Source organism: Petromyzon marinus, chromosome 31, assembly GCF_048934315.1.
Source record: "Petromyzon marinus isolate PM22_M1 ecotype Great Lakes invasive population chromosome 31, UKy_Petmar_22M1.pri1.0, whole genome shotgun sequence".
Taxonomy (NCBI): domain Eukaryota; kingdom Metazoa; phylum Chordata; class Hyperoartia; order Petromyzontiformes; family Petromyzontidae; genus Petromyzon; species Petromyzon marinus.
This window is the reverse complement of record NC_133697.1, coordinates 9,586,581-9,613,837: the sequence shown is the minus strand read 5'-3', so window position 1 is coordinate 9,613,837 and position 27,257 is coordinate 9,586,581. Positions and strand designations below refer to the sequence as shown.

General features: G+C 48.8%; 1 protein-coding gene across 1 annotated transcript; it reads left to right on the top strand.

Annotated features, from left to right (window-relative positions):
• The first annotated feature begins 1,197 nt into the window (after window positions 1-1,197).
• NUP133 (nucleoporin 133) lies at window positions 1,198-26,749 on the top strand. Its single transcript, XM_032963933.2, has 25 exons — window positions 1,198-1,612; window positions 2,737-2,858; window positions 3,001-3,104; window positions 3,931-4,044; window positions 4,604-4,975; window positions 5,378-5,533; window positions 6,637-6,707; window positions 7,586-7,733; window positions 8,552-8,705; window positions 9,896-10,086; window positions 10,533-10,627; window positions 11,754-11,917; window positions 13,459-13,553; window positions 14,485-14,781; window positions 15,623-15,745; window positions 16,279-16,381; window positions 16,784-17,056; window positions 17,588-17,721; window positions 18,303-18,461; window positions 18,884-19,019; window positions 19,991-20,109; window positions 20,542-20,622; window positions 21,212-21,279; window positions 24,538-24,626; window positions 24,846-26,749. The coding sequence occupies exons 1-25, from the start codon at window positions 1,413-1,415 to the stop codon at window positions 24,992-24,994; spliced, it is 3,717 nt and encodes a 1,238-aa protein (XP_032819824.2). The 5' UTR covers window positions 1,198-1,412; the 3' UTR covers window positions 24,995-26,749.
• Window positions 26,750-27,257: the final 508 nt, after the last annotated feature.

Below are 27,257 nucleotides of genomic sequence, written 5' to 3'. Positions count from 1 at the left end.
CCCCCCACCCCCCCCATTCCCCCCCACCCCCCCCATTCCCCCCCACCCCCCCCATTCCCCCCCACCCCCCCCATTCCCCCCCACCCCCCCCATTCCCCCCCACCCCCCCCATTCCCCCCACCACCCCCATTCCCCCCCACCCCCCCCCCATTCCCCCCACCCCCCCCATTCCCCCCCACCCCCCCATTCCCCCCACCCCCCCATTCCCCCCACCCCCCCATTCCCCCACCCCCCATTCCCCCCCACCCCCCATTCCCCCCAACCCCCCCATTCCCCCCCACCCCCCCATTCCCCCCCATTCCCCCCCCACCCCCCATTCCCCCCCACCCCCATTCCCCCCCCCACCCCCCACCCTCCATTCCCCGTCCCACCCTCCATTCCACCCCCCCCACCCCCCATTCTCCCCCACCCCCCATTCCCCCCCTACCCCCATTTCCCCCACCCCCCATTTCCCCCACCCCCCATTCCCACCCACCCCCATTCCCCCCCACCCCCATTCCCCCCACCCCCATTCCCCCCCACCCTCATTCCCCCCACCCCCCATTTCCTCCCCACCCCCATTCCCCCCCACCCCCATCCCCCCCCATTCCCCCCACCCTCCATTCCCCCCACCCCCGTCCCCCCCACCCCCATTTCCCCCCCCCACCCCCATTCCCCCCACCCCCATTCCCCCCACCCCCATTTCCCCCCCCACCCCCATTCCCCCCACCCCCATTCCCCCCAACCCTCCATTCTCCCCCCACCCCCATTCTCCCCCCACCCCCATTTCCCCCCACCCCCATTCCCCCCACCCCCATTCCCCCCCACCCCCATTCCCCCCCACTCCCCATTCCCCCCCACCCCCCATTCCCCCCCACTCCCCATTCCCCCCCACTCCCCATTCCCCCCAACCCTCCATTCCCCCCACCCCCATTCTCCCCCCACCCCCCATTCCCCCCCACCCCCCATTCCCCCCCACCCCCCATTCCCCCCCACCCCCCATTCCCCCCACCCCCCATTTCCCCCCACCCCCATTCTCCCCCCACCCCCATTTCCCCCCCACCCCCATTCCCCCCACCCCCATTCCCCCCCACCCCCATTACCCCCCCCCCCACTCCCTCCCGGCGTCCCCGCCCGGGGGCTAACGCGCGATTAAGCAATCGCGAACGACTAAGCCCCCCCCACCCTCCCGGCTCGCCGTAGCTCGCCACAGCTTGCCTCGCGATTGGCGGTTACACGCGCACGTGACCGCGAACGAGGGCCGCACGCGATTCGTCGCTACAGCGGCAGCGTGCGTCCGTACCGTTCGTTTCCCGCCTTGTTGCACGCCGTTAAAACTCGTAAAGTTCTCCTCATAGTTCTTACAGAATTTATTATTAACCCTTACGTTCGTTCGTTCCTTCCTTTTGAAGGGGATTTGAGCCGAACGAGTAATGTACTCACCCCGGTCGTCGGCCTCCCGTCGGCCCCCGAGCTCCCCGTACGTGACGGCCTTGACTAGAAGCGCTGCCCGGAGGAGCGCGGGGGCAGCGGCGGGGCGAGATGCTTCGCTCCTCTCGCAGAGCCAGGCCCAGAGCCCGGCCCGCGGTATATCGCCACTGACCGTCAGCCCTCGCCGTTCGCTCATGAGAAGGTGACGTTGTTGTTGCGTCTGTATGTACGTTATAGGTCTTTGTCAATCCGTTCTGTTACTGGGTGACAGCGGGGAGCATAGATATCGGAGCAGGGCAAGTACAGTACAACATTGGATTTCGCTGGAGTGCCGTCTGCTGCCCATCACGCAGCAGCATGCATGGGGGTCCCCAGTCCAATTGTGGCGAGTTTGTGCGCCCTGTCTGTTGGGACGATGTTGTGTTTACATTACCGGTGCCGGGCAATTCAAGTTGAAAATGATGGCCAAGTGACGTGTTGACTTAAGTGTTGGCAAATGGGCATTGAACTTGTTTAAGGAACGTGACGTTTTGTGTGTGTGTGTGCTGTGTACCCGTGTGGAAAGCGGTGGTGGAAGCGGTTAGCGCTACGCTGCGCTACGAACCCAGGAACCCGAGTTCGATTTCCGCTCACGGCCAACAGCCAGTGACGATTATCTTGAACTGGTCCTAGACCTCCACTAGGTCGACTCTGCCTCAGATGAGTACTTGGTGCAATGTGTCGGGAGACAAAGGTGGCCGGGCGTGGTGCTGGCCACCCCCACCCCCTTGTGTGCCGTTCCGGCCTTCATAGGCATTCGCTAACAGCACTTGCCCCAACAGAATGTTAATTCTACACGGGGGATCTTTGTCTTGGTGCACCTGTCGAAATGCCGCGGTTGCATTGTCCCGCGAGCTCGGGATTAATGTTAATCGGATGAATCGGACATAACGAATGAGACAACATAAACTATCAATAAGAGCGTGGAAGAGCAGGCCAAATACCCTTGAGGTGCAGGGCTGCACATTTAGCGAATACAAACAAGGCGGTATACCAAGATAAAAACATCTTTACCCCCCTTAATGACAGCTGCGTGACTTAATGATCGCTGTGTTGTGGTTTTTATGTGTACTCACGTACCAGTCACAACACGGTATTTAATTGTTTTATTTAATTATATCTTTGTGATTCTCTTGGCACAAAAACTTTCCTCCAGACTGGACCCTAAATCGGAGTCATCCATAACCGCATGAATCCATTGATAGTGAGCACTTGAAATCGAATCCTTGAATCTCTTGCCTAATGAATGCCTCCTCCCCTTTCTTGCCTATGCGACGTGGAGATTAGAAGTTGCGGGGTGCTTTTCCAGCCCAGCCCCATGCTCCTGGAGGGCAGTGCCAGCTACGTTCTCCAGGGGTTCGGCTCCTCGCTATCTGTGGCCGTCATGGAGGCACTTGCCATGGCTTCAGGTAATGACACCCATCTCCGCCGCTGCCTCCTATTGTCAAAAAACAATGTTGGATTTAAAAAAAATATCTTTCCAACCTCTTGAGTCACCCAACAATCTTAATTTTTTGTAGTTTCTCTCATCCTGCTCTTATTGTCGTTTAGCCAATGAGGAGCTGAGCGTTGGGCTGGATACCCTCGGCTGGGCCTGGCTCGTTTACGGTGATCGTCTGTTTATTTGGAAGATTGGACACTCCTTCCTCTCAAAGGTATATAGCACGACAGACACAGGACATATGTGGTTTAAAATAATTGACATATCTCTCACTTTCATGTACTGGCAGCTGAATCCAAGGCGGTCTTTCACTAGGGTTAGCACAATATGATATTATATGGCTTTTGATATAAATTCCACGATAATTGTATTGTCAAATTTGAGAAATATCATTAGTTTAAGCTTTTGAAGTTTATTTTGATTTGTGACACGACTTATCCCGTTTGGAGAGCTGCCTGGCTCTTTTAACAATGGGAGATTTTTGGTGCTACAGCAAAAACAAACCCAAAACATTAATACTGCAGAGAACGAGTACAGATCTTTGAGGAATATTACATGACACTACAAATTCGGTATTTGACTGATAACGACAGAAGCAAGTCAAAAATAGTGCAAGTGTAAGATGAAAAAACTGATATAAACACTCAAATCTAAATATTGTAATTATTGTTGGTATGTATTCAAAGACGAATTTCTAATGGAAATAGGTTGAAGTTCAAAATTAATATCTACTACCAATACTATTCTTGAATGGGATCAGAACTCCAAATGATGACAATTCATCGAATTGTCGGGGTTCAAATAGTTATGTGCCTAATACATTTTTATTTAAAGCTTTCGTGACTGCGGGGATTCATCTTCTTGGTTCTTTCCGTAAAGTCACGTATTTGCATTATTTTATTATTTCCCTTCTACGTGACTATACCGAAAGAACCAAGAAGATGCCTAATTCATGGAAAGGTTTTGTGGAGAGTTGTGTTTGGCCCACAACAGCTGTGTCATCACTGTCTCATTGCTGTATCTGCATGTGTGCCGCTCAGCCATCAGTCTTGAAGGAGCTTAAGCTGCCACCCACTGAATTTTCACACTCGGCCGACCTCGTGGCAATCCACTGCCGCGAATCCACTGGGAGCAAGGACGACACTTCGGCGCAAGTGAGGGATCACTCGGAAGCACCAAGCTAATTGTTAGCATTGCTGACTTCTCACGTAACCCATTTCCCATTAAACCATTGCTTAAAAAGGTAACATGTAAAGGTGTAGCCCTGCAATTGCGTGCTCATACCACTGCTGGCGGAAGGCCCACCACTAGAGGGAACTCTGGAAAGCTGACCTCGTAGAAATAAGACTGATAAGCACACATGAACGTTCACACCACATGGCACGTTCGAATGTGTATGGTCAGCGGCAGCCATCATAAGCCACCGGTGGCAGGCGTTATCAAATACCGTGTGTTAATTTCAAATGGACACAAAGACGCACAGAGTTGGGCTCTTATTTTAATAGTTGGACAACCCTGGCTCGGCTATAAACTGGAGATGAACACCACCTCAATGCTCATTTGAGCAATAAATCAGTTTGATTAATAATATTTCTTTATTTGGTTAGAAAGTCCAGTGATGCTGTGGCAGAGCCTTGCTCATATTTGTGAAGTTGTAGAGCTGTTTATTTCTTCGCTTGCATCTTAACCATTAAACGTCACCAATGCGCACAGGCGGTGTCTGTGCTGGCGGCGTCTCCCGAGGGCGTGCTGCGCTACTGGCCCGTGCTGATGCACGACGCGACTTTCAGTGACTCCGTTCTGGGCTGCGGTCCCGAGCTGTGCCACTCGCTGATGCGCGCACCGGGCAACGCCTTCATGCTGGCGACCGTGCACGGGCAGCTGTGGGTGCTCACGCCGGTCGGTGAGCCTGGTGGCAGTGGAGGCACGGGGACAACACCAGGAGCGGGCGGAGGCGGCGGCAGTGGCGGAGTTGGCGCGGTGGCGGCGAGGCTCCTGGGACAGCACCAGGGCGTTCTGTCTGGCCTCGGACGCCGCGTATCGTCCATGTTTAACATGCTTTCGCCAGTTGCGGTCGACGCTACGGTAAGCGGCAATGCAGCAGTCGGGAGGTGGGGGCGTGGTTTGACAGGGCAGCCCTGGAGCAGTGGGTGGGGAACATATGGCCCATGGGCCAAATACAGCCCACAAGTTTATTGTCATTTGGCTCGTGGCCACATGAAGTTTACTGCTTTTAAATGGATCGGCAACGATATTTATCCATCACTGGCACACATCTCATAATGGTCGTGTCGAATACACCGAGTCGTCACTTTTTATTGCATTAGTTTAACATATTCGATGTGTGTAAGTTGTGCAAATTGAGTTCACGTGACTCTTGCAGCCAGTCGAGGCCACTGCATTCACTGTTATGTTCAAACAATTATTCAGTATCAAAGTGCTGTGGGATCCATGCTTCTCTTGGTTGCCTTATATAACTCCCCACAGATGGTGCGAGCCCAAGTGTGGGCCGATGACCATGTGCTCTACAGCCTCACGAGTGAGAGCCTCAGCAAGTGGGCGCTGGCCAGCGACACCGAGAGGCTGGTCCTGACCTACGACCTCCACAAGTCCCTCGACAGCATGATCACTGATGCCATCTGGGTAACCAAATGCTCGCTCTCTTTAATGGTTTTTTTTTTCTCCAAATCATCCGGAATGCACCTGATTTTGTCAGATCTCAGAAGCCAAGCATTGTTGAGCCTGGATATTGCTTGCATGAATAACCACCATAAACAAAACGGGACAACGTTGTGGGCAGCAGAGGTCAGGACAGTAAAATCCATTGTTGTACTGTACCATACTGCAACATTTATGCGACCCACCTTCACCAACCCGCACGTGTTGAAGTATTGTCAAATATCTCGCCATCGCCCACACGGCATGAGGAGGCCTTCATCCAGCGGTGGATTGACATAAGTGCTGTACATGTACATATTTCCCCCCCCCCCGCAGTGTTCTGTGCATCCCAAAAGTTGAGTGTTAATGATTCGCGCCACTGCCGATACTTTTAATTGTGGAACTTTTGGATCATAATTCTTTTTAAGAAAAGTATTTTCTCTTTGCTTAATTTGTTCAGCTTCATCTTGTTTTGCCTTTTTTTACCTTCTATTAGCTACTTAATCCGTGTAAATTGTACATCAATGCTTACATGCACAATTTAAATATGATTCTGGTGAGCATCGGTATTAATGAATCGTTAAATTCTCATTTCAATTGTCAAACTAATTATTTGGTGATGTCGCTGCGTTGGCAGTGGTGTACAAGCACCAATAACAAGCAAAAAACTACCAACACCTTAATCTTTTGATTTAAAGCTTTCGTGACTGCAGGGATTCATATTCTTGGTTCTTTCGGTAAAGTCACGTAGAAGGGAAACAATTAAATAATAAAAATATTAAACAATAAAATTCTCACGACGTTTCGACTGCAACACAAGCAATCATCATCAGGTGTGAAAACCACAGCAAGAAAATTTTATTGTTTCCTTTCTACGTGACTTTACCGTAAGAACCAAGAATATGAACACCTTAATCATTAACATTGCCTTAAGAAGAAAAAGTATTTGAGGCAACATTTAGTGTAATGGCCCCTCTGCACAGCACATAGAGGCCAGAAAGGTAGTGTTGGTGAATTCTCAATACTATGTCTGAGAGTGTCTGAGAGTGAACCAGTAAAAAATCCATGTCATTGTGGTTCGATTGCAGGGCTCGGATGAAAACTATGAGGAAATAAAGCAACGCATAGAGATCAAACACTTGGACCTGCAGGTTACAGAGTGAGTTATCACCCAGAATGTTTAGGAGGATGGGGTGGATCAATAATGAGATAATTTGGGATATATATAGGAATTAAAATTTCTGATTTATAGGGACAATTTTGGATCTTTTATTGAGTCATGTTACACCGTATACTAATTTAAAACGTATTTGGGCCAATAGTAACATCACCTGATGTATAACGCATACGTTACAATTTATTTTTATTGTAACGATACACGCATCCCATATTGTGGGGGTGTGTGCGAGAGTTTATTGTTTCGTATTCATTAACGTTGCTGAATGTATTCAGTCCACGTGACCTCTGTGGCCTGTTGTGGCGCTGCATTCACCCTATCCTCATGAAAAAATCTAATCTTTTCACCTTGAATCACAATAATTCCAAATAATTGCGAGATGGGGATTATTGTTATGTGCCTTATGCAGTTAATTCTTGATTATCCAATGGGTTATCTGGGTTGCCTATTAACTTTGCGTGTGCAAAAACTAAATTGAATATTTTAACATGCACTCTGGTTTCATTATTCGCTGATACTTATTCAGGATCAGTGATCATAACTGGGTTTGCAAATAATTTGATTACTTAAATAAAAACGATTGAAAAGGTTGACACATTTTATGTCTTGGCCCCAATTTACAATGGTAAATGTATATTTCCGCAGCATAACGTACACACGTATTGCATTGTGTTTATGTTCTATCCTTGCTATCCCTGCCTGTCCTTGCTCCGGATAATCAGGAGTTGATTGTAAACAAGCAGGAACCCACAAATTTTCCGTTGCTCATCGTCATGTAGGCTGTCGCTGACAGATCCAGGTTAACGCAACCATTCCTCTTACGCCTAACCTTTGACCGCTTTGTCACTTCGTCACCGCAGCTGCGGCGTAGTGGTGCTGGCGGCTGCGTGGCACCGTGGTGACAACCAGTGCCTCGGATACCACGTCCTCCTGAGCCTCGTCGACGAGGGCCAGCAGCTAAGCGAGGACGTCTCCGTGGAGGTGCTGTCCTACCAGCGGCCCCTGCAGGTCAGCGTGTGGGTCTGCGGGTGTGTGTTCATGCTGGTGTTGTGCCGGATTTCATATGAGTTCGTGAGCAGAATCTGCCCCACTTGTCTGTACGGCTATAAAGGGATCTTTGTCTTGTTGTTAATGTGTAGAGAGCGTTTTCAGCGGATTGGTCATGCAGTGGTTTGTACACTGCGCTGCGATCCTCTGACTGATTGTTGCTCATGGGCAATATCATTGGCAAAATTTACTTATCCTGGGCTTCCCCTGTGATACCTGATTTGGTATGTGAATCTCATCATTGGGGAGACAAAGATGACTGGGCATGATACTGGCCACACCACCCACCCCCGGCCTTCATCATTGCTTGCAAACAGCACTTTCCCCAACAGCCTATGTGAAGTAGTTATGTTATATCTCCCTTTCCCATTCTGAGATGTCTGCAAGTTGTAGGGTGAGCTCTGTTCACCGCTGAATCTTGGAACGCACAAGCGGTTAGCATTAACTTTATTTAGAGAGGCATAGTGCCGTTATTTTTAAAGACATAGTCACCGCAGAGAACTGTAGCGATACAAATCCACTCGATGATAGCCGGCACCAAACTGTGCCACACCCTCTCTCATGGCCTTGTGGGAGCCTCGGTGCATCTTCCGACCGGAAGACGTACCGATAAATGTGCCATACATGTACGTCATTTGAACGGAATTGGAACAAAAATTTTACCGTGTACATGTTCGTTATCGGAATGGGAAAGTGTTAAAGAAACAGCTGACAAATTACTTCATGGGCATGGGCGTTCATAACCATGGCAATGTGCCTGTTCGCGCCCACTCGCACAGGCAGGTGAAGAGCCCGCGTGCCGCCTGTTGGTGCCGGACCCCGAGGGCTCGCTGGCGTGCCTGTACGACGGCGGCATGGTGTTCATGTGCTCCATCGTAGGCGGCAGTGGCAGTGGATGGCTGCAGCAGGAGAAAATTCCTTTCTGCACACCAGGTGAGAAGCGGTAGAGTGAGGGGTGTTGTGCCAACAGCGAACGCTGTGCGATGGATTGATTGTTATGGAAGTTGCCATCATTATCTTCGTCTGTGTGGGCATTATTGTTTTGTCAGTACTGTCATCATTGTCATCATCGCACTGGTTCTCGTAATTTTCTCGATCGTGGCTCATTAACGCTCCTTACTCCTATCTCAATGTGCTGCTGGATAAATGCCTCCCCATGTATCATATCGGTTCATGGGGTTTGTTTGACCGTGCTTCACCGCACTGGTCAAATGCAGGTTGATGATGTGACGGTCCAGGACAGGTTCAGATATCCACTCGCCATTGATCTTATCCATGACTGGGGATCGAACTCAGATCGTCAAGTTCATAGTGGAGCACGCTAACTGCTGTGCCACCGCTCCACCCTACTTAACATTGTGATTAAAAATGTACTAAAAGGAATGGTAGCTGCTGACAGTGGCAAATAAAACAAAGGATGCGCCTGTGGTCAACCACCATGGAGATTGGGTGCTGAGGTATTGCAACCGCAGGGGGAGGCCTTCCTCTCGCAGTGGGTAGACAATGGGTGATATAAAAAAATGTTGACGAGGAAAAATGTGATTTATATGTAAATGTGTGTATATGTTTTATGTGTGTGAATAATATGAAGTATATGTCAGCCTGTGTACACATGTGGTGAAGCGATGAGATCAGTTTATACAGAGCCATCAGCTGGATGCGCAGCGCAGCAAAGAGAGATGCATAGCTGCATGTACACTGAGAGAGAATACATGGATCCCGGAGCCAATGCAAATGTTACATTCCATATTAATTGTTAAGTAAGTGCCATTTGTATCCACGAGAAGATAGCGGATGATGAGGCTGGCGATGAAATGGTGGCCAAATTAAGAAAGCAAATCTGGTGAAGACTACAGATACCGAGCGATGAAATTAGTTCATGTGCAAGCGTGAGATTGATTGTGGCATCACAGAATTGTGAGGGATGGCCAAAGCATTTGAGACCACCATTTAGCAGTGGATAACATTGTGTTTTACCATGATGACGACGACGATGATGATGCTGAGCAAACAACACGATTGATTCAGAAACCGAATCGTGACTCCGAATGATGACGATTTGTGAAATCGCGGAACGCTCGAGTGGGCAACACACTCGTTGCTCTTTACCCTCTGTACGGCAGGCGACAGTGTGCTGGGCGGTGGTAGCGTGGGCACTGTCCCTGTGATCTTCTCGCGCCGCATGGGGTTGCTGTCGCTGAGCGCGCGCCACGCCACCACCTCCCTTCTGCCGGCACTCGAGGCCTCGCTCTTCTCCAATGTCACCTCGACATTCATCTCGCCTATGGCCTCACCGGGGCCCGGCACAGCCGAGGTGAGCACGCGCGCACACTCGCTTTTACACGGTTAACGTCGACCTGTCGTTTGGTGAAGCAGCGGAGGTATTGAGTGTGCGGCCAGAGCAGCCAGTTGCGACTGGGCTGTGGCCCACTGGACCTGAGGGGTTCAGCCGCCAGACTACGAGGAGATGGGTGGGGGCCCATTTAGTTATTTTCATCAACCACAAGTCACTTGGCTGTAGAGTTTACAGGTGGTGCAAATGCACCTGCGCCGATGGATCAAAGGGGCCCAAGGTACCAGGCTACAAAACAGTGGGGGGTAGCCCCATCTACATTTCTTGCAACACGACCCCGATATGACCCACCAGTGGTGTAACTATCAAGTGCACAGACTGTGCACGATGTGTACTTTCCCACGTATTTCTTTTGTTGTTGTCGTCATCGATGTTAAGTCTTTGCTCGTTGGTGTTGGTGCTGCCAGACGTCGGTGCTGGAGAGCTCGGTGTTGCGCTCTGATGCCGGGCGGCAGGACGAGGGAGTGGCGGCGCTGAAGGCCGCCCTACTGCTCTTGTGCCGGTGAGCAATCGCCACTTGCAGACAGTGGGGGTGGACGAGCGTTTCCGTGACTATTGATTTGAAGGTTGTAAATTGTTTTTTTCAGTTAGCGTTTTCATAATCGGTTATCGATTTTTAATCATCGTGGAAATTGATAATCGAATCAAGTTCAGTCACAGTAACGATGGAACCAATTGGCGTGCGTGAACATTCAAACCGCACGGCGAGTGGGAATGCGATAGGACGGCAACCGCCACCGCAAGGCACCAGATGTTAAGGTTAATCAGTCACTGCGCGGTACGTTTAAGCAGACACAAAGACACGCATAGGGCTGGACTTTTTTGTTTATTGTTATATATTTGCATATGCATGCCAAATAGATAATAGATTAAAAAACATTTTTTGCAATTATTGATAACAAAACAACTGAAACTACCAATCCCTTCTTGCATGTGCGATGCATTCATCTGGTGGATCACAATGGCGTTTAGTTGTTATGCTCTGCTTCTGGAAGTCTGCTCCAAGTCGTACCAGGAATGTTTGCGCAACAAAAACTTTTACATGAAATGTTTAAACCTATTAGTTTAAAAAATCCCATTCTTAGCTGGTTGCATTGTTCTTCTGTTGGATGATGAGAAATGCTTATAAGGGGACGTTTAGTTTGGGCCCTCAAAAACAGTATACAGCACCAAAACCAAAACCACACAGGACACAAGTACACGGTGTGGCCATCTGCTTCACAAGTGGAACACGAGGGATGACCCCATGGGTCCCTTACCGTGGAACGTATCACCTGCCTACCTGCCTACTGAGATCTGTTGTGGGAGGCGCTTCATTTCTCCACTTCGCATCTTAGGAAGCCATTGTGTGGATCGCCAAACTAGCTGAATTGATTGGGCAAGGGCTGAATTGATTTGACAAGGGCTATAAGAGTGTTTTTTTTTAAATTATCATTATTGTTGCAAAACATGCTGGGATGCACTGCGTGAATATCAGAATCTGAATATTTATACTGTGGATACCGATGAGATATAAAGCTTTTTTTTACAGATGTCCCATAGAGCTACATAAAAAGCAAATTGTATTGTATCACCCAGTTTTCTCAATCCTCTGCTGGTTGCCCCCCCCCACCCTCTGGTGAGCGCAGGCAGGACTACGTAGGTGCTCAGGCCATCGTGGATGAGAAATTCCCGACGGACACGGACGGACGCACGGACTCGCCGCTGGACGTCGCCGTGGCGCGGCTGAGCGCCGCCATGACCGATGACTTCCCTGCGTCAGATCCGCGGTGGGCGCAGTCCGTGCCCGAAGGTACATGTGTGCGTGCATGTGCGTACGCATGTGGTGCAAAGTAGTGGGGAGCGGCAGTTTAGCGGTTAGCGTACTGCGCTACGAGCCCGTCCACCCCAGTTCGATTCGCGCTCACGATCAATTGCAGTGCCGAATATTCGATCCGGTCCAGGGCCTTGCCTAGCCTCAAATGAGTACCTGGTGCGGTGTGTAAGCATCGCTACTGGTGAGACAAAGATGGTCGGGCGTGGTGTTTGCCACCCCCCCCCCCCTCCTCCGTATACCGTTCTGGCCTTCTTAGGTACTCGAAAACAGCACTTGCCCCAACAGTCTATTAAGGCTATACGGGGGATCTTTGTCTTTGGTGCGAAGTAAATGTGTGTGGGAAACGGTAGTGCAGTGGTGAGGGCGTTCCACTGTGAGCGCTGTGACCTGAGTTCGATTCCTGCTCGCGGCCAATAACAGTGGCGAATATTTGAACCGCTCTTGGGCCTCCCCGAGGTCGACATCTTTAAAAATAAGTAACGATTGTGGTATACAAACATCAGCACTGGGGTGACAAATGTGGCTGGGTGTGGTGGTAGCTGCATCATGAGGACTACTTTTATATTGGTAATGTTTCGCTGGAGGAAGTTACAACCAATACAAGATCTGACTACATCAGGGCAGTGTAGTGCATGTATTTGTGTCGTACTTTGCTGAAAATTGTTTGTCTTTAATGCCGTGATTTATCTGCCTTTGTTTAACGGTTCGATGTTTGTGTAACGTTGTGCTCTATGTCGTCCTATGCTTTGTGTGCGTGTGTATAGCGCTGTTGCATCTGTCTGTGTATATAGTGGCGTTGTATGCATGTGTGTAGTGCTGTGGTCAATCTGGTGTTCATGCCAACTTGGCACAGCTGGTACAAGTCTGTTAAACCCTGGGCCATCTTACCTAACGGTATAAGGTGGCGATGGGGAGTTGAGTTGCTCACGGGCCAAATCTAGATCCATAGGCCATACGGCAACATGCAATATGTCCTGTAGATGGAGACTTCAACCTTATCAACATGGCGCAGTGGTAGTGCGTTCGCCGCTGATTGCAGAGGTTAACGGTTCGAATCAGGCAGGCCACCCTGGTCATAACTGCGGATTTGTTAACCATACAAATGCGTGCCATCACATTGAATGGTCAAAATGAGTAGCCCATTGTGTGCCGGCATCATGGTCTGAAATTTCCGCATCTGAAATCGCCCACATTATTATGCAATTGGGATTATAAATAGAGATCGTCGCCTCTTTCTGTAAAACTACTCTCTGTGAAGCATAGTACCTTCGTGATAGCCTTTTGCTGTAAGAAATACACGAATACCAAATGTATACCAAAAGTACTAATTCAATTTTTATTCTTGGCATACACAATCCTGCGTGTTCAAGTGGGCCGACAACCGTTGGCATAAGGTCGTGGGTCACGTAAAACTTTTTCCGCCACACCGCACGTTGTGCATCTAACCTCCGCTACCGCTATGGTTCAGGGTCGATGCCTCCCTTATGTGTGACTGCCTCGCCCTGCAATTGCTGCAGATGTCGTAGGCCTGGGCCAGTCCTCGCTGTTGCTGATTCCCCAGCTGGAGGATAAGCTGCTCGTGCACAAGGACTACATGAACTTCCTCCGCCAGGTCCGACGGCTATCAGTGGCGCGCCACACGTTACATTAGAATTAATGTACAGTGTATCCTCAAAATGCCGGGCTCATTCAGTGGTGGAGTGCCTGCCCCCCCCCCCCCCCCCCTTATATCTGGCTTCTTTGCCATCCTTTTCATTTCCTCTTTTATTTCTGTACCCTTTTTTACCTCTATCCATTCGCCTCCCACCCCAGGGTCATAGTTGGTATAAATCCTTTTTAGCTCAATAGGTCCTCCTCCGGGTCAATAAAAATTTACTAAATTACTAATGTCCATGAGGATATAATGTAGCCCATTTACAGCTTATAATAGTATATGTAATATATTTCTTGTATAACTGACAGCATCTGCATTATACGTATTAACGCTTGTAAAGTTGCAATGATTAAAACACTGATGGCAGGCTTCCGTTGAGTGAAATACGCTTCGAAAAACTTTAGCATTATCTTCATTCTTACTCAGAAGTACAGCAAAGCACAACAACAATAGAAATTCTGCATAAAATTGACAAAGTTACGGGAAACTGTTATCGTAGATACGTCATATCAGGAAAAGTGAAATTGCATCGTACATGTGAGCGGTTGCCAAGGAATTAAACGCATCCGAGAACACATCTACCGAGAGGAGGTGCAGCAATGAAATCAGTTTTTATGCATGTGCTCCGAGTATGTTGTTTGGGGGGTGGCCTTGATCCAGCCGTAGATTGACTGTGGCCGATGATGATTCTCTTGTGTAAAACGATATCATGACAAACCTAACTACCGCGTGCAATCTCCCTCCCCTCCCAATAAAAAAATCTACAAACAATTGCAAAGTTACGGGAAACTCATATTGTAGATAAGTCATATCCTGTTATGCAAAACGATATCATGGCGAACCTGATGACCGCGTGCAATGCCTACCTCCCTCTCGTCTCTCCCGGCAGTGCCACGTCCTGCCGCGGCTGGCCTCGGTAACAGCGCGCAGCCTGTCGTGGCCGTCCCAGGGCGCCCCCCCGACCGGCCGCCAATGGGCAGCGAGCGTGCCGACGCGCGCGTTGCTGCGAGAGCACGCCGAGAAGCTGTGCGCCGCGCTGGTGCTCAAGGAGCACCACTCCCGCCACCCGGCGCTGCTCAACGGCGCCGTGTGCCGAGCGCTGGCGGCGCGGGGAGACGAGACGGAGGGCGGAACGAGGAGGAGGCACAGCGAGGCACTCACGCCTGCCGACCTGTTTTTTCGAGAGGTTGCAGCGATTCTGTTTTCCTTTGGTTATTATTCCCCAGTTTTATGCCGATTACGCTGTCGGCGTCACGTCATGGAGCTATGTGAACATTGGTATCTCCAGTACAGCAGGGCAACTCTTTTTGTTAGAGGCCTACCCGTGGAAGTGACCTCTGGTCCACACTCCGTTTACCTTTGTTATGAATGTTTTCTAAGGTTGGAAGTGGTATTGTGTTAACTCTGTCCGTCCTTCCATTTGCGGGTGGGAACTACAACTCTCGTTGTGATGATCCAATGTGAAATGAACTTGAGCACATAGTTGTCTTGCTGTCAGGATCTTACACGATTGAAAACGGGACAAATATTTCCAATGGTTGCCCACCATTTGAGAGAGACAATAAAGAGGAAAAAAATCAAAAGAAAATGCCTATGCAAACATGTTTTTCCCTAAAATCTATCTCATCTTTTAATTAAATACTCTCCCAAGATGAACCTATATTGGAAAACGTTACGTAAGTTTTGTATATGCATGATTTTTTGGAACTAATATTTTAATTGCTTGGGCCTTTGCGCATATGCAGGATGTACTGCTGTTGTAATGTTCATCATTCTTACATGTGACTGTGCATGTGCGCGCGTGCGTGTTTACATTTGTGCGTGTGTGTTTGTGCTCGTGTGCGTATCCGTACGTGTCTGCGCATGTGTGCATATGTGTACGTGTTTGTACGTCTACATGCCTGCGTCTGTGCACTTGTGCATGTGTACTTTTTGCGCACGTGGGGTGCGTGTATGTCTATGTACACGTCTGTGCATGCGTACGTGTCTGGATGTGCGTACGTGTGCACGTCTGTCACGTAACCTAGGTGACGCGGATCGAGGAGGCCCTCCCGGCGCTGCAGGGGGAGTTGGAGGACACCCTGTCGGACGATCACCTCCTGATACCCGATCTGATGCGCTCTGTCATCACCGTCAACACCGTCCTCCGGGTGCGGTGACGCCGAGGGTCATGGGGCAAAAACATCTGCAGATCCGTAACATTAATTTTTATTCCACACGGACTGAGGTTACATTCATCGATAATAATAACACCACATTTGATGTTTTGCACCGTTATATCAAGAAAGGCTATCATGAATGTGCTATGCTTCACATATATAGTCTGTAGTAGTTTCACTGTGGGGGGTGATTTATTTAACGTGTCATCCCAATTAAGTAATTTCCTCATTCAAATAATTGCCTACAAGGCCCACGAATGCAGGGGTGGGGAACCTTTTCCTTACCGAGGAAAGGGCTGAATTTTCACTCATAGCCATTTGTTATTTTATTACTCATGATTCATCAAGATGGTGCATCCCACAGTGTTTGTGGGGAGGGCTCTTAACTTAAATACCAGCAGCATTTGCTGAACAGGCTCCGATACCAAATGTACAAAATTCTTATTATTAAACCAATCATATGCATGATTTTTCTTCATTTAAATAAAAAATATTTTATCGCTTGGTCCGGTATCCATGTGCAGGACGTGCTGCAGAGATCCTGGCAGTACCGACAGCAGGAGGGCTCACTGTACCAGAGCGAGGACGCCGAGGGATTCTCGGACGAGGGCCACGTGCCTTGGACAGGTGTGGGTGGGGGGCTGTGCAGGCTGGCACAGGGGGGGGGATTTCAATGGCAGTGGAGCGATTACCAGCCTTGCTCGATTCCCAGCCGCAGTATGGAATCTCCGAAGATTCTCAGTTCCCTTTGTGCTAAATCGAGTTCTCCTTTTCGGCTGCGCTGCACCCTGCGTGTTTCTTGGGGACTGCGTGGTTGTTGTAGATGTGCGTGTTGCAAGTTCTACAAAAATCAATCGCTACACAAGTCCTAAATCTTACATTTTTAGAAGCACACTGCCCTAGGATATATGAAAGAAATAAAAAAAAGATTTCTTTACATTTAATATCTGACATCTGACTTCTCTCTGTCCAATATCGCTCCTGACATTACCGCTATGTCCCTCCTCACTCCTTCGTCTCCTGCAACAGCGAGCGGTTCCGTGCGAGAGTTGCTGCTGCGTCAACACGCCCTGGTGCTGAAGCATGCCCTGCCTGAGGCCAACTCCGCGGAAAGGCGCACGCTGCTCGACCAGCTGGTGGCGATCGCCGACGCCTGCCTCGGCGCGTTCGAGAGTCGCCTGCGTGCGCTGCAGTACCGACATGGGCTGCAGCAAGAGCGGCAGCAGCAAGAGCAGGAGTTGAACTACGCGGCTGCGGACGCAGAGTTTGCGCGAGCACGATCGGAGCTGCTAGGGGCCTACTGTGAGTCTCCCGACATTAGTTGTTATATGACAGGGTTGGCCAAACCGCCTAACCCTTTGAGTTGCGTACCAACATCTTCATTTGGCCAAGAGCCGCAAGATACGCACGTCCTACGTGGGGTGACCACGCGGTCGGTTCGCTCGCTATGGATGGCTCCTCTGCCAGGGGCGATTGGTACAACGCCGCACTACCTCCATCGGTTTGATGTAATGCCTGGGGGGGAGGCCTGTGTGGGTGAGTAGAAAGACAACCCTTTTCTGCTAATAGTTGAAGGTTTATTATTGTGTACCAGTGCAAAACACGTTTTGTAGGCATACTCGGTAGCCGTTGTCATGAGCCTATGCTCATGTTTACACACCGGAATATGTACTTGTTTTAACCCGAGTCAGACCAAGCAACGATCCATAACATGTTTAGAGATTGTCAGGATCGCAGCGCAGTGTGTCAACCATTGGCATCACTGTAAAGAAGCCCCTTGCAATATGAACACTTTAATTTATCCGTTGGTTTATTCATTCACTTTCTCCCCAGTGAACTTGCGGCAGTATGAGAGGGCAGCCGCTCTTGCTGAGAAGTACTCGGACTTTGACGTGCTGGTGCGGCTGTGTGAGGAGACCAATAACCAGGCTCGCCTGCAGCGCTACATGACCCAGTTTGCTGACAAGGTGCGCTTGTACTCCACTTTTTGCGTGCATGCATATAACTGGCTCCAGATTTCTCGTAGGCTTTCGTGACCAATATTATCTTCAATAGAGGCCTTTTTTAGTTAGATTGCATTAATATAATAAGAGTGCCGTTCGAGTGGTGGCAGGTTTAACGGCACATATTTATGTAATCCAACCAAAAAAACCTCTTATGGGTCTCAACTATCTGTCAGCGGATTGTTCCGAGTTTTGGATAAACCGTGGTTGTGAAAAAATGTATGAAAAATCTTGACACCCCTGCTGGTTAAATTATTAACATCTCTTCAGCCGCCGAGGGTGGGTGACTCCGTGCCTAATTAAACTTATCACGATTAATAATTGGTGTCCTTGGGGTTAGGTCGTGTACAAACGTCATATCGTAAACCCTCCTGCACCCGACACAGGCAAATTAATAAAAGCGTCGCGTGAATTGAATGTGCTAAATGTATTACTGCTTCAGCACCATCGGGTGTTTTGGAGAGTTATGCATTTGGCACACCCGCCCGTTCACCCACCTGGGTCGGTCTGTGGAAAACCTAAAATCTTACAATTGATTGTTGCAGAATTTTTCTGAGTTTGTCTTCCGCTGGTACATGGAGAAAGGCAAGCGAAGCAAGCTGCTCACACAACCGGCCGCCCAGCACTCCCAGCTCAACACCTTCCTCATCGGGCACCAGCACCTGAGCTGGCTGCACCATGTACACATGGCCAGCTTCACACAGGTCAGGTGGGGGGGGGGGGGGGTGTTGCGTATTGTTGCGTGTTGTTGCGTATTGTTGCGTCGCGTCTTAAGGGGTTGGCTTACACCGTATTCGTTAGATCAGGAGTTGGGACAAGAGGTGACTTGAGAGTGGATAGTGCTTGGATGAGCGACCACCACAAAAGGAATTGTTCCAAGGTGGCTGCAGAAGTACGTGGTTGGCAGCAGAGGGCAGTGCTGCAGAATGTATTACTGTACTGTCCACCTGCACTGACCAGCGTGGTGAAGTATGGTCAAATACCTACGATCCGCGTAGGCACGGGAAGGCCCTCATTCAGCAGCGGATTGACAACAATGGTTATACGTACCACACATGTACAGGGAATCACAACAGCTCAAGAGGAGTTCGCGCACCTGATCTTGCGTGCGTGCGTCCGTGTGCAGGCATCACAGACTCTGCGCTCACTGGCGGAGCAGGAGGCGTGCTACTTCATGCGCAAGAAGACGCTGCTGAGCCTCAGCAAGCTGTCTGCCCTCGCTTCCGACATGAGCCCCCAGGACACGCACACCTTAATCAACAGTGCGTCGCTGGGGGAGAGGCTTCCCATGACCACTTCGTTTCATGTCCTGCCACCTCAGGCCTAGGTGTTAACCATTATCAGCTAAAAGATGATGTCGATGGTGATACGGCCAAGTTTGTGGCGCTGGCGAGGTCCTCCACGTTGCGAGGCTCAGGCCAATAAAAGTTCCGTAGTCTGTTTCACCGCAGTCACGTGTGTCGTGGTCGTTGGTGCAGCCCATATTCTGCACGTTGTGAAGTTGAACCCAGCCGACTCCGGTTCGAAGGCAATTTAAGACCTCAAGGCGGACGAAACTTTCTCTGCACTTTGCAGAGAGGTGTTCCGAAACATCGGTGTGTTGATATGCGTGCACCCCACGTTTTTAAGAGGTTTCGTTTGTGGCTGTGAAGCTTTTATGCAATTCCAGGTGGCCTATAGCCACAGCGCATGGCCACCTAGCAGATGTCCCTGGTGATTTTTACCCAACGTGGTTGTTCCACTCTGCTTGATGCGTCCGGTGTGGCAAATTCAAAATTTGTTTGATGACACATCTGAAGCGATTCTTATGACATTTATTCATGCAAAAAACTCTAATTGAGTTTCAAGACTCATTGAGTCTGAAGGTTTGTTTTCAGGAGCATTCTACATTGCCAGATTTGTCCAGTTCCTTTTTAAGGTGTTTTTTTTCATGTGGGAGTTATTCAAGGGAACGGTCGCAGGTTTTCACATTCCAATGTTTCAAGTTTATTTCGTTTAACCAGTGAGACCAGGATATAGTCTCATTTACAACCATGAACTGGGTCACAAAAATGACAAGAGGAATAAACTATTGTACAGTAATAAAGCGAATCGATAAATCAGAGCAAGCACAACCACACAGACAGGCTCACGAACCCACCTGCCGGGCCGCCACCTTCGGTCACCTTGCAGCCCAGCGGGATTGCAGGGTTCATTGTTTTGTTGTTTTTTTGACGTGCGCCTGCGGGTGCAGACATCGACGCAGAGCAGGACTTCATGATGTACCAGGACTCGCTGCCCCTCAAGCTGCTGGAGGCCAAGGAGATGGACGTGGACTCGATGCGAGTGCTGTCAGCCAACGAGCTCATCATGGTGAGCGGCACGTGTGCCTGCCCACCTCCATCTTTTCTCCATCGTCATCATTGTTGTCGTATTCTTTATTCTTCATAAATACCTTGGCGACGCTTGTTGGGGTTCGTTGTGCTGTTTGTGTTACCGATTATTAGAGCAGTCACGCCCATCATTGGTTGTGTAATTGGTTACATCTAGATGCAAAAGTGTTAAGCGGTTGACCTTAGATTAAATCAGGTGGGAAGGAATACAGAGGCGATTGATGGGTTCTAGAGTTAAGCATCCATCTACTTTTCATTTTCCTCTTAATCCTCCTCTTCCTTCACAATATCTTTAACCACGCAATCATTATGCCTGGTGGTGCAAGTTCAATTGCAAGCATCCCTGTACATGTCACCGTACGCTTTGCAATCGGGTCACCTTTGTGTGTGTGTGTTGCTTCCTCCCTCTCAGATGTACATTAGCGATGACAACCGAGAGGCCAACGAATTTGACTTCAAGAAAGCCCTCGACCTGCTGCAGTACATTGAGGAGGTACCAACATCTTCCAAGAGCCTCTATTCATCCCGCTAAAGGAAATCAAATGCCGTCTTGCTTTAAAGTCAAATCTCACTTAATCGGGGGTTATCAGGGTGACAGGTGGCCACAGATAATAATAAAAAATGATTAGACTATTCTAATCTATTTTTTGTTTACCAATATCGAATGGGGGTGAGGACAGAGAATGCGTTGTCCCTTGTTATTGCTTCTTAAAGTAATCCATTTACTTGTCGACACGTTTGCGGTCACGCGGACGCCGAGTCACACGGACCTTCGACGGGTGAGGAGCAGCTGACGTCTTATTCCAGCGTGCTCGCAAAACGCACGGATGAGCACGGTCAATCCGCAACCCGGATAATCCGCTCACTTTGTAATCGAGAGTGAACCGTGTACCTTTCTGTCTTATTGCAGTGTCAATGACAAAGGTGGTGATTATTTTTATTTGTACTCTCAGCCTTCCTCGTCGCACTTGACGGTGGCATAGAATGATGGCGACAACTCAGCGGGTCAGGTGTGAGGTTCCGATCGCCGTGGCTCACTTTTTCTCCTTCTCCTGCGCGCGCGCGCCTTTTCTCATCTTCAGGACTGTGTGGACGTGGACATTGAGGAACTGAAAGTGAAGATTTTTTGCCAGATGCTACTTCGGAACGAGTGAGTTCCCCACTCACCCACTGGGCCTCTTCCACCGCCTAAGCGCCCACGCCAGCGCCTCTCAGCTGGTTCTCTGAAACCCTCGGTGCCCACCAGCGTAATGCAACGCAGTGGTCCTTCGTGTCTCTTTAGCCTGCATCCTTAGTGGTGTAAGAGTCACAGTTATAATTTGGAGCCCCGCAGTCAGAATACTATATATACGAATACTGGATCCCTGTGGTATCATTTCTATTATGGCAATTTGAATCCCTCCTCCATGGAAAAATTACTCCTGGGGACAGAATGGTATATATATATATCTTTTGTCTATATAAAAGTACACAACTAATACACTAACTCCGAACGTAACTACACATTTTTTAAGAAGAATGACCCAAAACTGATTCAACTACCACAAGCTGAAGGATTGAAATACGATATTTTCCAACCCTGGGGTTCCGAATTCTAAGTGGGGCAAAATAACGGTGCAAGGTAGTACCGGGACGAGCCACCGCCGTCAAGGGCAGCAGCAGCACCTTCACCTCCCTGGCAGGACGGTGCGAACTCTCGTTGGTGGTTCATATGAAGTTAGTAAGGGTTGAGCCTGTGGTAGTGTCAGGGAGCACAGGCAATGCTTTGCCACCGTCATTTTCAACAATAAATGCTTCATTTTGAAAACTGACACGTATATAACAACGTGAGCTCACGATTTGGTCATTGGCGCGTTTACAAAAACCTTAGAGACGATGGGGGTGGGGTGGGGTAGGCGAGAAAGGAAAAAGTTGTAGCTCGTATTTGGAGACCGTATCTCTTGGTGTACTATTTTATAGAGTGGTGCTTTTCCTTTGGATAAATAATCTCACTTTATGCAGCGTCATTCATGCATCCCACATTGTTGATTTCATACCACGACGCTGATTCACATTCGCCATGCTTGTTGACAAATCATTGAATCCCCTGGAGAGTGGGGTTGGGAGGGGATAAGGGGGGGGGGGGGTAAGAACTATTCCATGCCCAATCACCTGGAGGCTGTAATATAGAGTGGAGGCGCGATACATCGAGGGATTTCAGCCAGTGGTGTGGTACGCGCGTTGTTTAAAATTGCTGAATCGCACCACTTTTTGATGCATTTTTACGTGAAAAGTACATGTGTAGAGTATTTTTATTTATACGGGCGCCTGCGGTGGGGAGATTTAAACTCCCTCGCCTGGTATACAGGAAGTCGTGGGTTCGATCCCGACCCTGACGCCTGTATATTTGGAGTTTGTATGTTCTCCCCGTGGTCGCATGGATTTTCCTCCGGGTCCTCCGGTTTTTCCCTCCACGTTAGAAACGTGTTTAGAGTATTTGGCTGCTATAAGCCACTTCGTTTAGCTGTCATTTATGGCGTTATCGCTTTTGAAAAAGAGCTTTCGCACAGCAGGCCTTACCTGGTAAAATAAAAATCAGTAATGTTTTGTAAATTATAAACAGCCTTTTACTTATCTTATTCATCTTCCTGGCATTGTTCCCACACACATGGAGTCTTACTACGACTAACTACTACCTGGTTTTCTTTCTCCACTCGTTCCTGTCCTGAGTCCTCATCTCTACGTCCACTCCACATTCCTTTTATATCCTGGTTCACCACCTTGAACCACCTCTCTCTCTCTAGGCCTTCCTCTCAGTCTTCACCCTGGTGCTTTCACGTTCGAGCACCTTCCAATGTGATTTTATTCTCGTCTTAAGAACCTTTATTAGAACATTTACTTGTTGTTACCACCTTTACTTGCTGGAATTGACTAAATGAATCTGCTACAGATAATATTAACTGAAAACATGACACTGGCTAAAGAAATGCACAAACGTTGCAAATTCAATCACTTCAAACATGCGCTTTATATTCTTGCATCTCCTGCAAGGTGACGATGTCAATGTTGTTTTGGCCAGGAATTAAAATTTAGGTCTTTAGAGTCCTTCATCGTTTAGCTGGTTCACTCAAAGAGCTCATCCGATTGGTTTGAGGCCCTTATAAGAGCCTTTTTGTATTTGCACTTGGCTCTACTGCTCACATCTGGATTTGAGTTAATGACACCCATTTATCCTAACTGCGACGGTATTAGTAGCGTTCAAGGTAGCAAACACTTAACAGGTGGAGCCCACTGCGAGAAGGCTACCGTCTCCCACTCATCCATGCATTGAAAGCTTCACACAGGTTCAACAATTGTATGTAACATTCATTTTAATTGATACTGCCAATCAAAGGCCGCTTGAACGTGTCGACTTGCTCCGTGTCATGGCCTTCATTTCAACAGAATTCGGTCAGGCATGTGTGCTCTTGGGGCCTCCCGAGGAAGTGCTGAGCGCAAGCATTGCTGACTGGCAGTGCCCAACCCTCTCCTGTCCACCACCCTCTCCCCCACCCTCTTCCGTATAAAAATACCCAACACCGCATTCCCGGATGGCCTTCTGCTGCCCATATCAAGGAAAGGGGGGTACCCTGCGTCACTCACTGGCTGCGTGCCCCTGTAGTGTGTGTGTCGTGCGCCATGCCAGCCTTAATAGGTGCTCGCTAACAGCAATTGCCCTAAGTCTTTATAGGCTATACAAGGGGTCAATAGCTATGTGAGGAGAGGTGGCTTCGTTTCCTGGCCATGGCTGACTATAAGTGAGGAGTGATATCTGAATCGGTCATGGACCTCCCCTAGGTTCACTCGGCCTTAAATTAGTGTATTTAAATGAGTTGCAGGATGCCCATGAAATTGAGCCTAACAGCTCTCATTGGGCCCTTCATGCTGAAATAAATAAAATCTAAAATTGCATTCTGCCTTCAACGCTGTGTACACATCGGTGCAGGGGAGACAAAGGTGGTCGAGTGTGGATCTGGCTACAGATCTTTATTTGTGTCGTTTCCAATGTCCATTTCGTGTGCTCTGTCTTGTTTCGTGCCATTAGCCTAAAGGCAAATATCATTTCCATTAGTTATGATTGATTCTGTTGTGCATGATTGTGAGTTGCACGAGCAGGGCTTTTTGCTCATCAGATTTTTTTTCTGGGGCACCCCCCTAAAAATCTCCTGCTACTCCCCCCTCCCTTCCCTTCACTGACTGGAGAAATATATTTTTCAGAGCTCAGCCCCAAATAGCTCTGGCTAAAACTAAGCCCTGATCATCAGCATCAGAATAATAGGATTCTAATCAATGCATCATTACGTTCCTTACTGTGCAACCTCATTAGGTGCTTGCCATTTGTAAGGCCCAATAAGGAAATGTTTGTCCTGTCTGTGTGTGTGTCTCATAGCTGGGCTGCCATGTTGCGAACTGACGACCCCGTGCGTGCGGCGAATGACAGCGTCTTCGCCAGACTCATGGAGCTCCTCCTGCAAGATGGTGAGGAGGTCGGGGTTGGGGGTTGGTTAGAGGGCAGAGGTTGGCACACTGCCACCAGTAGAAGGCACGGCAGCATGTCGCAGCTCTAAAGGATTTGTCGGTCGGTGGCTGCTATTGCACGTTGCCACTAGATCTCCAGATGGAAGTGTTTTCATTTCGCGACGGCAGCGCGGTTTTGAATGTAACTGGCGGCTCCTGTGTCCTTGGTGTGGCACGCAGGGCTGGACCTGCGGCTGGTGATGCCGGCACCAGAAGCGCTGCTGGGCTGCAGCTCGCTGGGCGTGCTGCGTTCGGATCCCGCCTTCGAGTTCCTGCTGCGTGCAAACTACGAGCACTTCCAATCACTCTCTAACCTCGCAACATCTTAGCTGACCACGCGAGTATCCTCACTCAATCGGCTCGTAGCGGTTATCGTTCACCCCCCCTCTTTCCTTCCCTGGGCAATTCAGTGCATCGTCACCAGCTGGGGGTGTGGAGGGGGGGTGTGGGGTCACGATCGATTCGTCGTTTTTGGTTTGCGATTGTATCTTCCCATCTTTGCTGTCTTGTGTCGTATGTTTTGTTCTTTCGTTTGGTCTCATTAATGTGCTTAGCTTAAAGCAGAAGCAGACCACACCTGACACATGCTGTAAGTTTGCGAGACCCTGCCGTGCGTAACGACGTCATTGCAAGGCACATGACGTCGTCGCTTTGGCAATGACGTCGTCGCTTTGGCAATGACGTCATCACCCCTTTTTCTAATGAGGACCTCGGTCTGCGCCCAGCAGTGCGACCGGTCAGTCCCATCCCTGGCCTGAAGCCTGAAGTTTGCAATTAATGTGCATGCATTTTGAAACATCTGTTATACGTACGATGTAATGGCATTTGTTGTGAGTGTAAGAATTTGCTTTAATCAATGAATGCCTACTGTCAACCCCCATACCATCACATTGCCTCGACCCCTGTTTTCCCTGATCCCATTTCCATGACGTGTCTGCAGCTGCGTTTATATTAGGACACTAGTTCTGACTGCACCAGTCTGGCCTAGCCTGTTCAGAGTGAACTTGATCTTTTTCACATTGATAAGCCGGCGAGTTTCAATACCCAAATGAGCACTGGGCAGTGCTAATCTCTTTTGCTGATTCTCAGCCAGTGCTGGAAATTCGACATTGCAATATTCAGGTCGAGTATTATTTCTACCCTGAGTACACCGACTGTTAGCATTGCCTGATAGAAAGGCTGGCTTGATTCTTGTATAAGTGACACCCAACGTTTGCTACTCAAATAAAGGTCAGTCCATTTCAGAGGTCATGACCAAATATATGACAGCAGTGGGAGTTCTACCATAAGTAATATTGGAATCTGCTTTGGGTTCCGCACAGTGTTTGTTGGGACCACTTGAATCTGCGTTTAAGTTTTCTCCACTCTGCTGGTCTTCTCATCAAATGGCCGTTTGTTCGGAACAAGATCCCCGGTGTAAACGCTGCTCGCACTGACTCACCCCACCCCTCTTCCGGTCACAACTTGGAACAGACTTAAGCTTGCAGTTCCCGCCTCTGACCGAATATGCCTTGTGCATGCAGTCTATGCATCCGCTCCTCCTTTCAAACACATGTTTAAGCAGGACTATGTTCATTGGGCGCTGGTAGACTGGAGAGGCACATGACAAGTTGCCACAGTCACAGCGGGGGCTCCATTTGATGTGGTGTGATGTGTGCAGAAATATCTTCGAGGTCTGCAAGCCGAACAGACCCGGCTGAACTTAAGCTCTGGGTTTTTGTGTCTTTGTTTTGTATATATATCAATGTCTCATTTTGGCAGGCATATTATGGCATGGATTTTGCATGACGAGTTGAGAATTGGAGAGCTGACATATCGACTTAGTTCTGTTGAACGCGGATTTTCGCGAGGCTGCTGATGGGGGGGTCACACATTTTCTCGGAGGAACTAATTTACGGTGTTGGTTATGCGCATTTCCATTTACCGATCCCAAAGTAAGATGTTGCTTGATGGGAGATCGAACATAATCTGACCTTAACTATTGTTATTTGTTTGCCTGTGCAAGGTTCTTTTTTTTTAAAATAAAGTCTAATTTTACATTTATTTACATTAAAATGCTGCAATTGTGCTTTTGGACATGCAAATGCGATGTGAAGAGTGTTGACGTTTGAGACTTTTTACAGGACAACTTTATTAGTTGGGTTTAATTTTCTGGAACAGTATTTCGTCATGGCGAGCTAGAGCGGTGTGTGTTGAATCATCTTAACGGGTTAAACTCATGGGTAGCGTTACGCTGTCGTACCGAGATGGCTGGGTGACTCATAAGCACTGATATTGTGTTGGAGCACTGAGCGGTACGACTGAGGTCCTGGGTGCACGTATTGGATTTCATCTGCTCGTGATTAAACTGGGCCGTCGAGTGCCGCGTGGTTCCATAGTTCATTTATTTTTAGTTCCATAGTTCATTTATTTGGTATAGCCCTGTGAGCCATTCGGCTCTTGAATCGGGTGCAACCGCAACAAACAAAAACATGAACAAGAAAAATCTTAAAGTGATTATGTGACTGCAAACAGAAAATCCAGGAAAAAAACATCAAAATATTCCTGAAATAGCACCATACACCAACGCTGTGTGCAAAAATCCCAGTGGGA

What these genes read in the sequence shown, in the direction of transcription:
- NUP133 (XM_032963933.2), top strand. Translation starts at nt 1,413, where the DNA reads ATGTACTCACCCCGGTCGTCGGCCTCCCGTCGGCCCCCGAGCTCCCCG. An exon ending in CAGTTGCGGTCGACGCTACG is followed by an intron (nt 4,976 to 5,377) that starts GTAAGCGGCAAT and finishes AACTCCCCACAG; the next exon opens with ATGGTGCGAGCCCAAGTGTG. An exon ending in CGGGGCCCGGCACAGCCGAG is followed by an intron (nt 10,087 to 10,532) that starts GTGAGCACGCGC and finishes TGGTGCTGCCAG; the next exon opens with ACGTCGGTGCTGGAGAGCTC.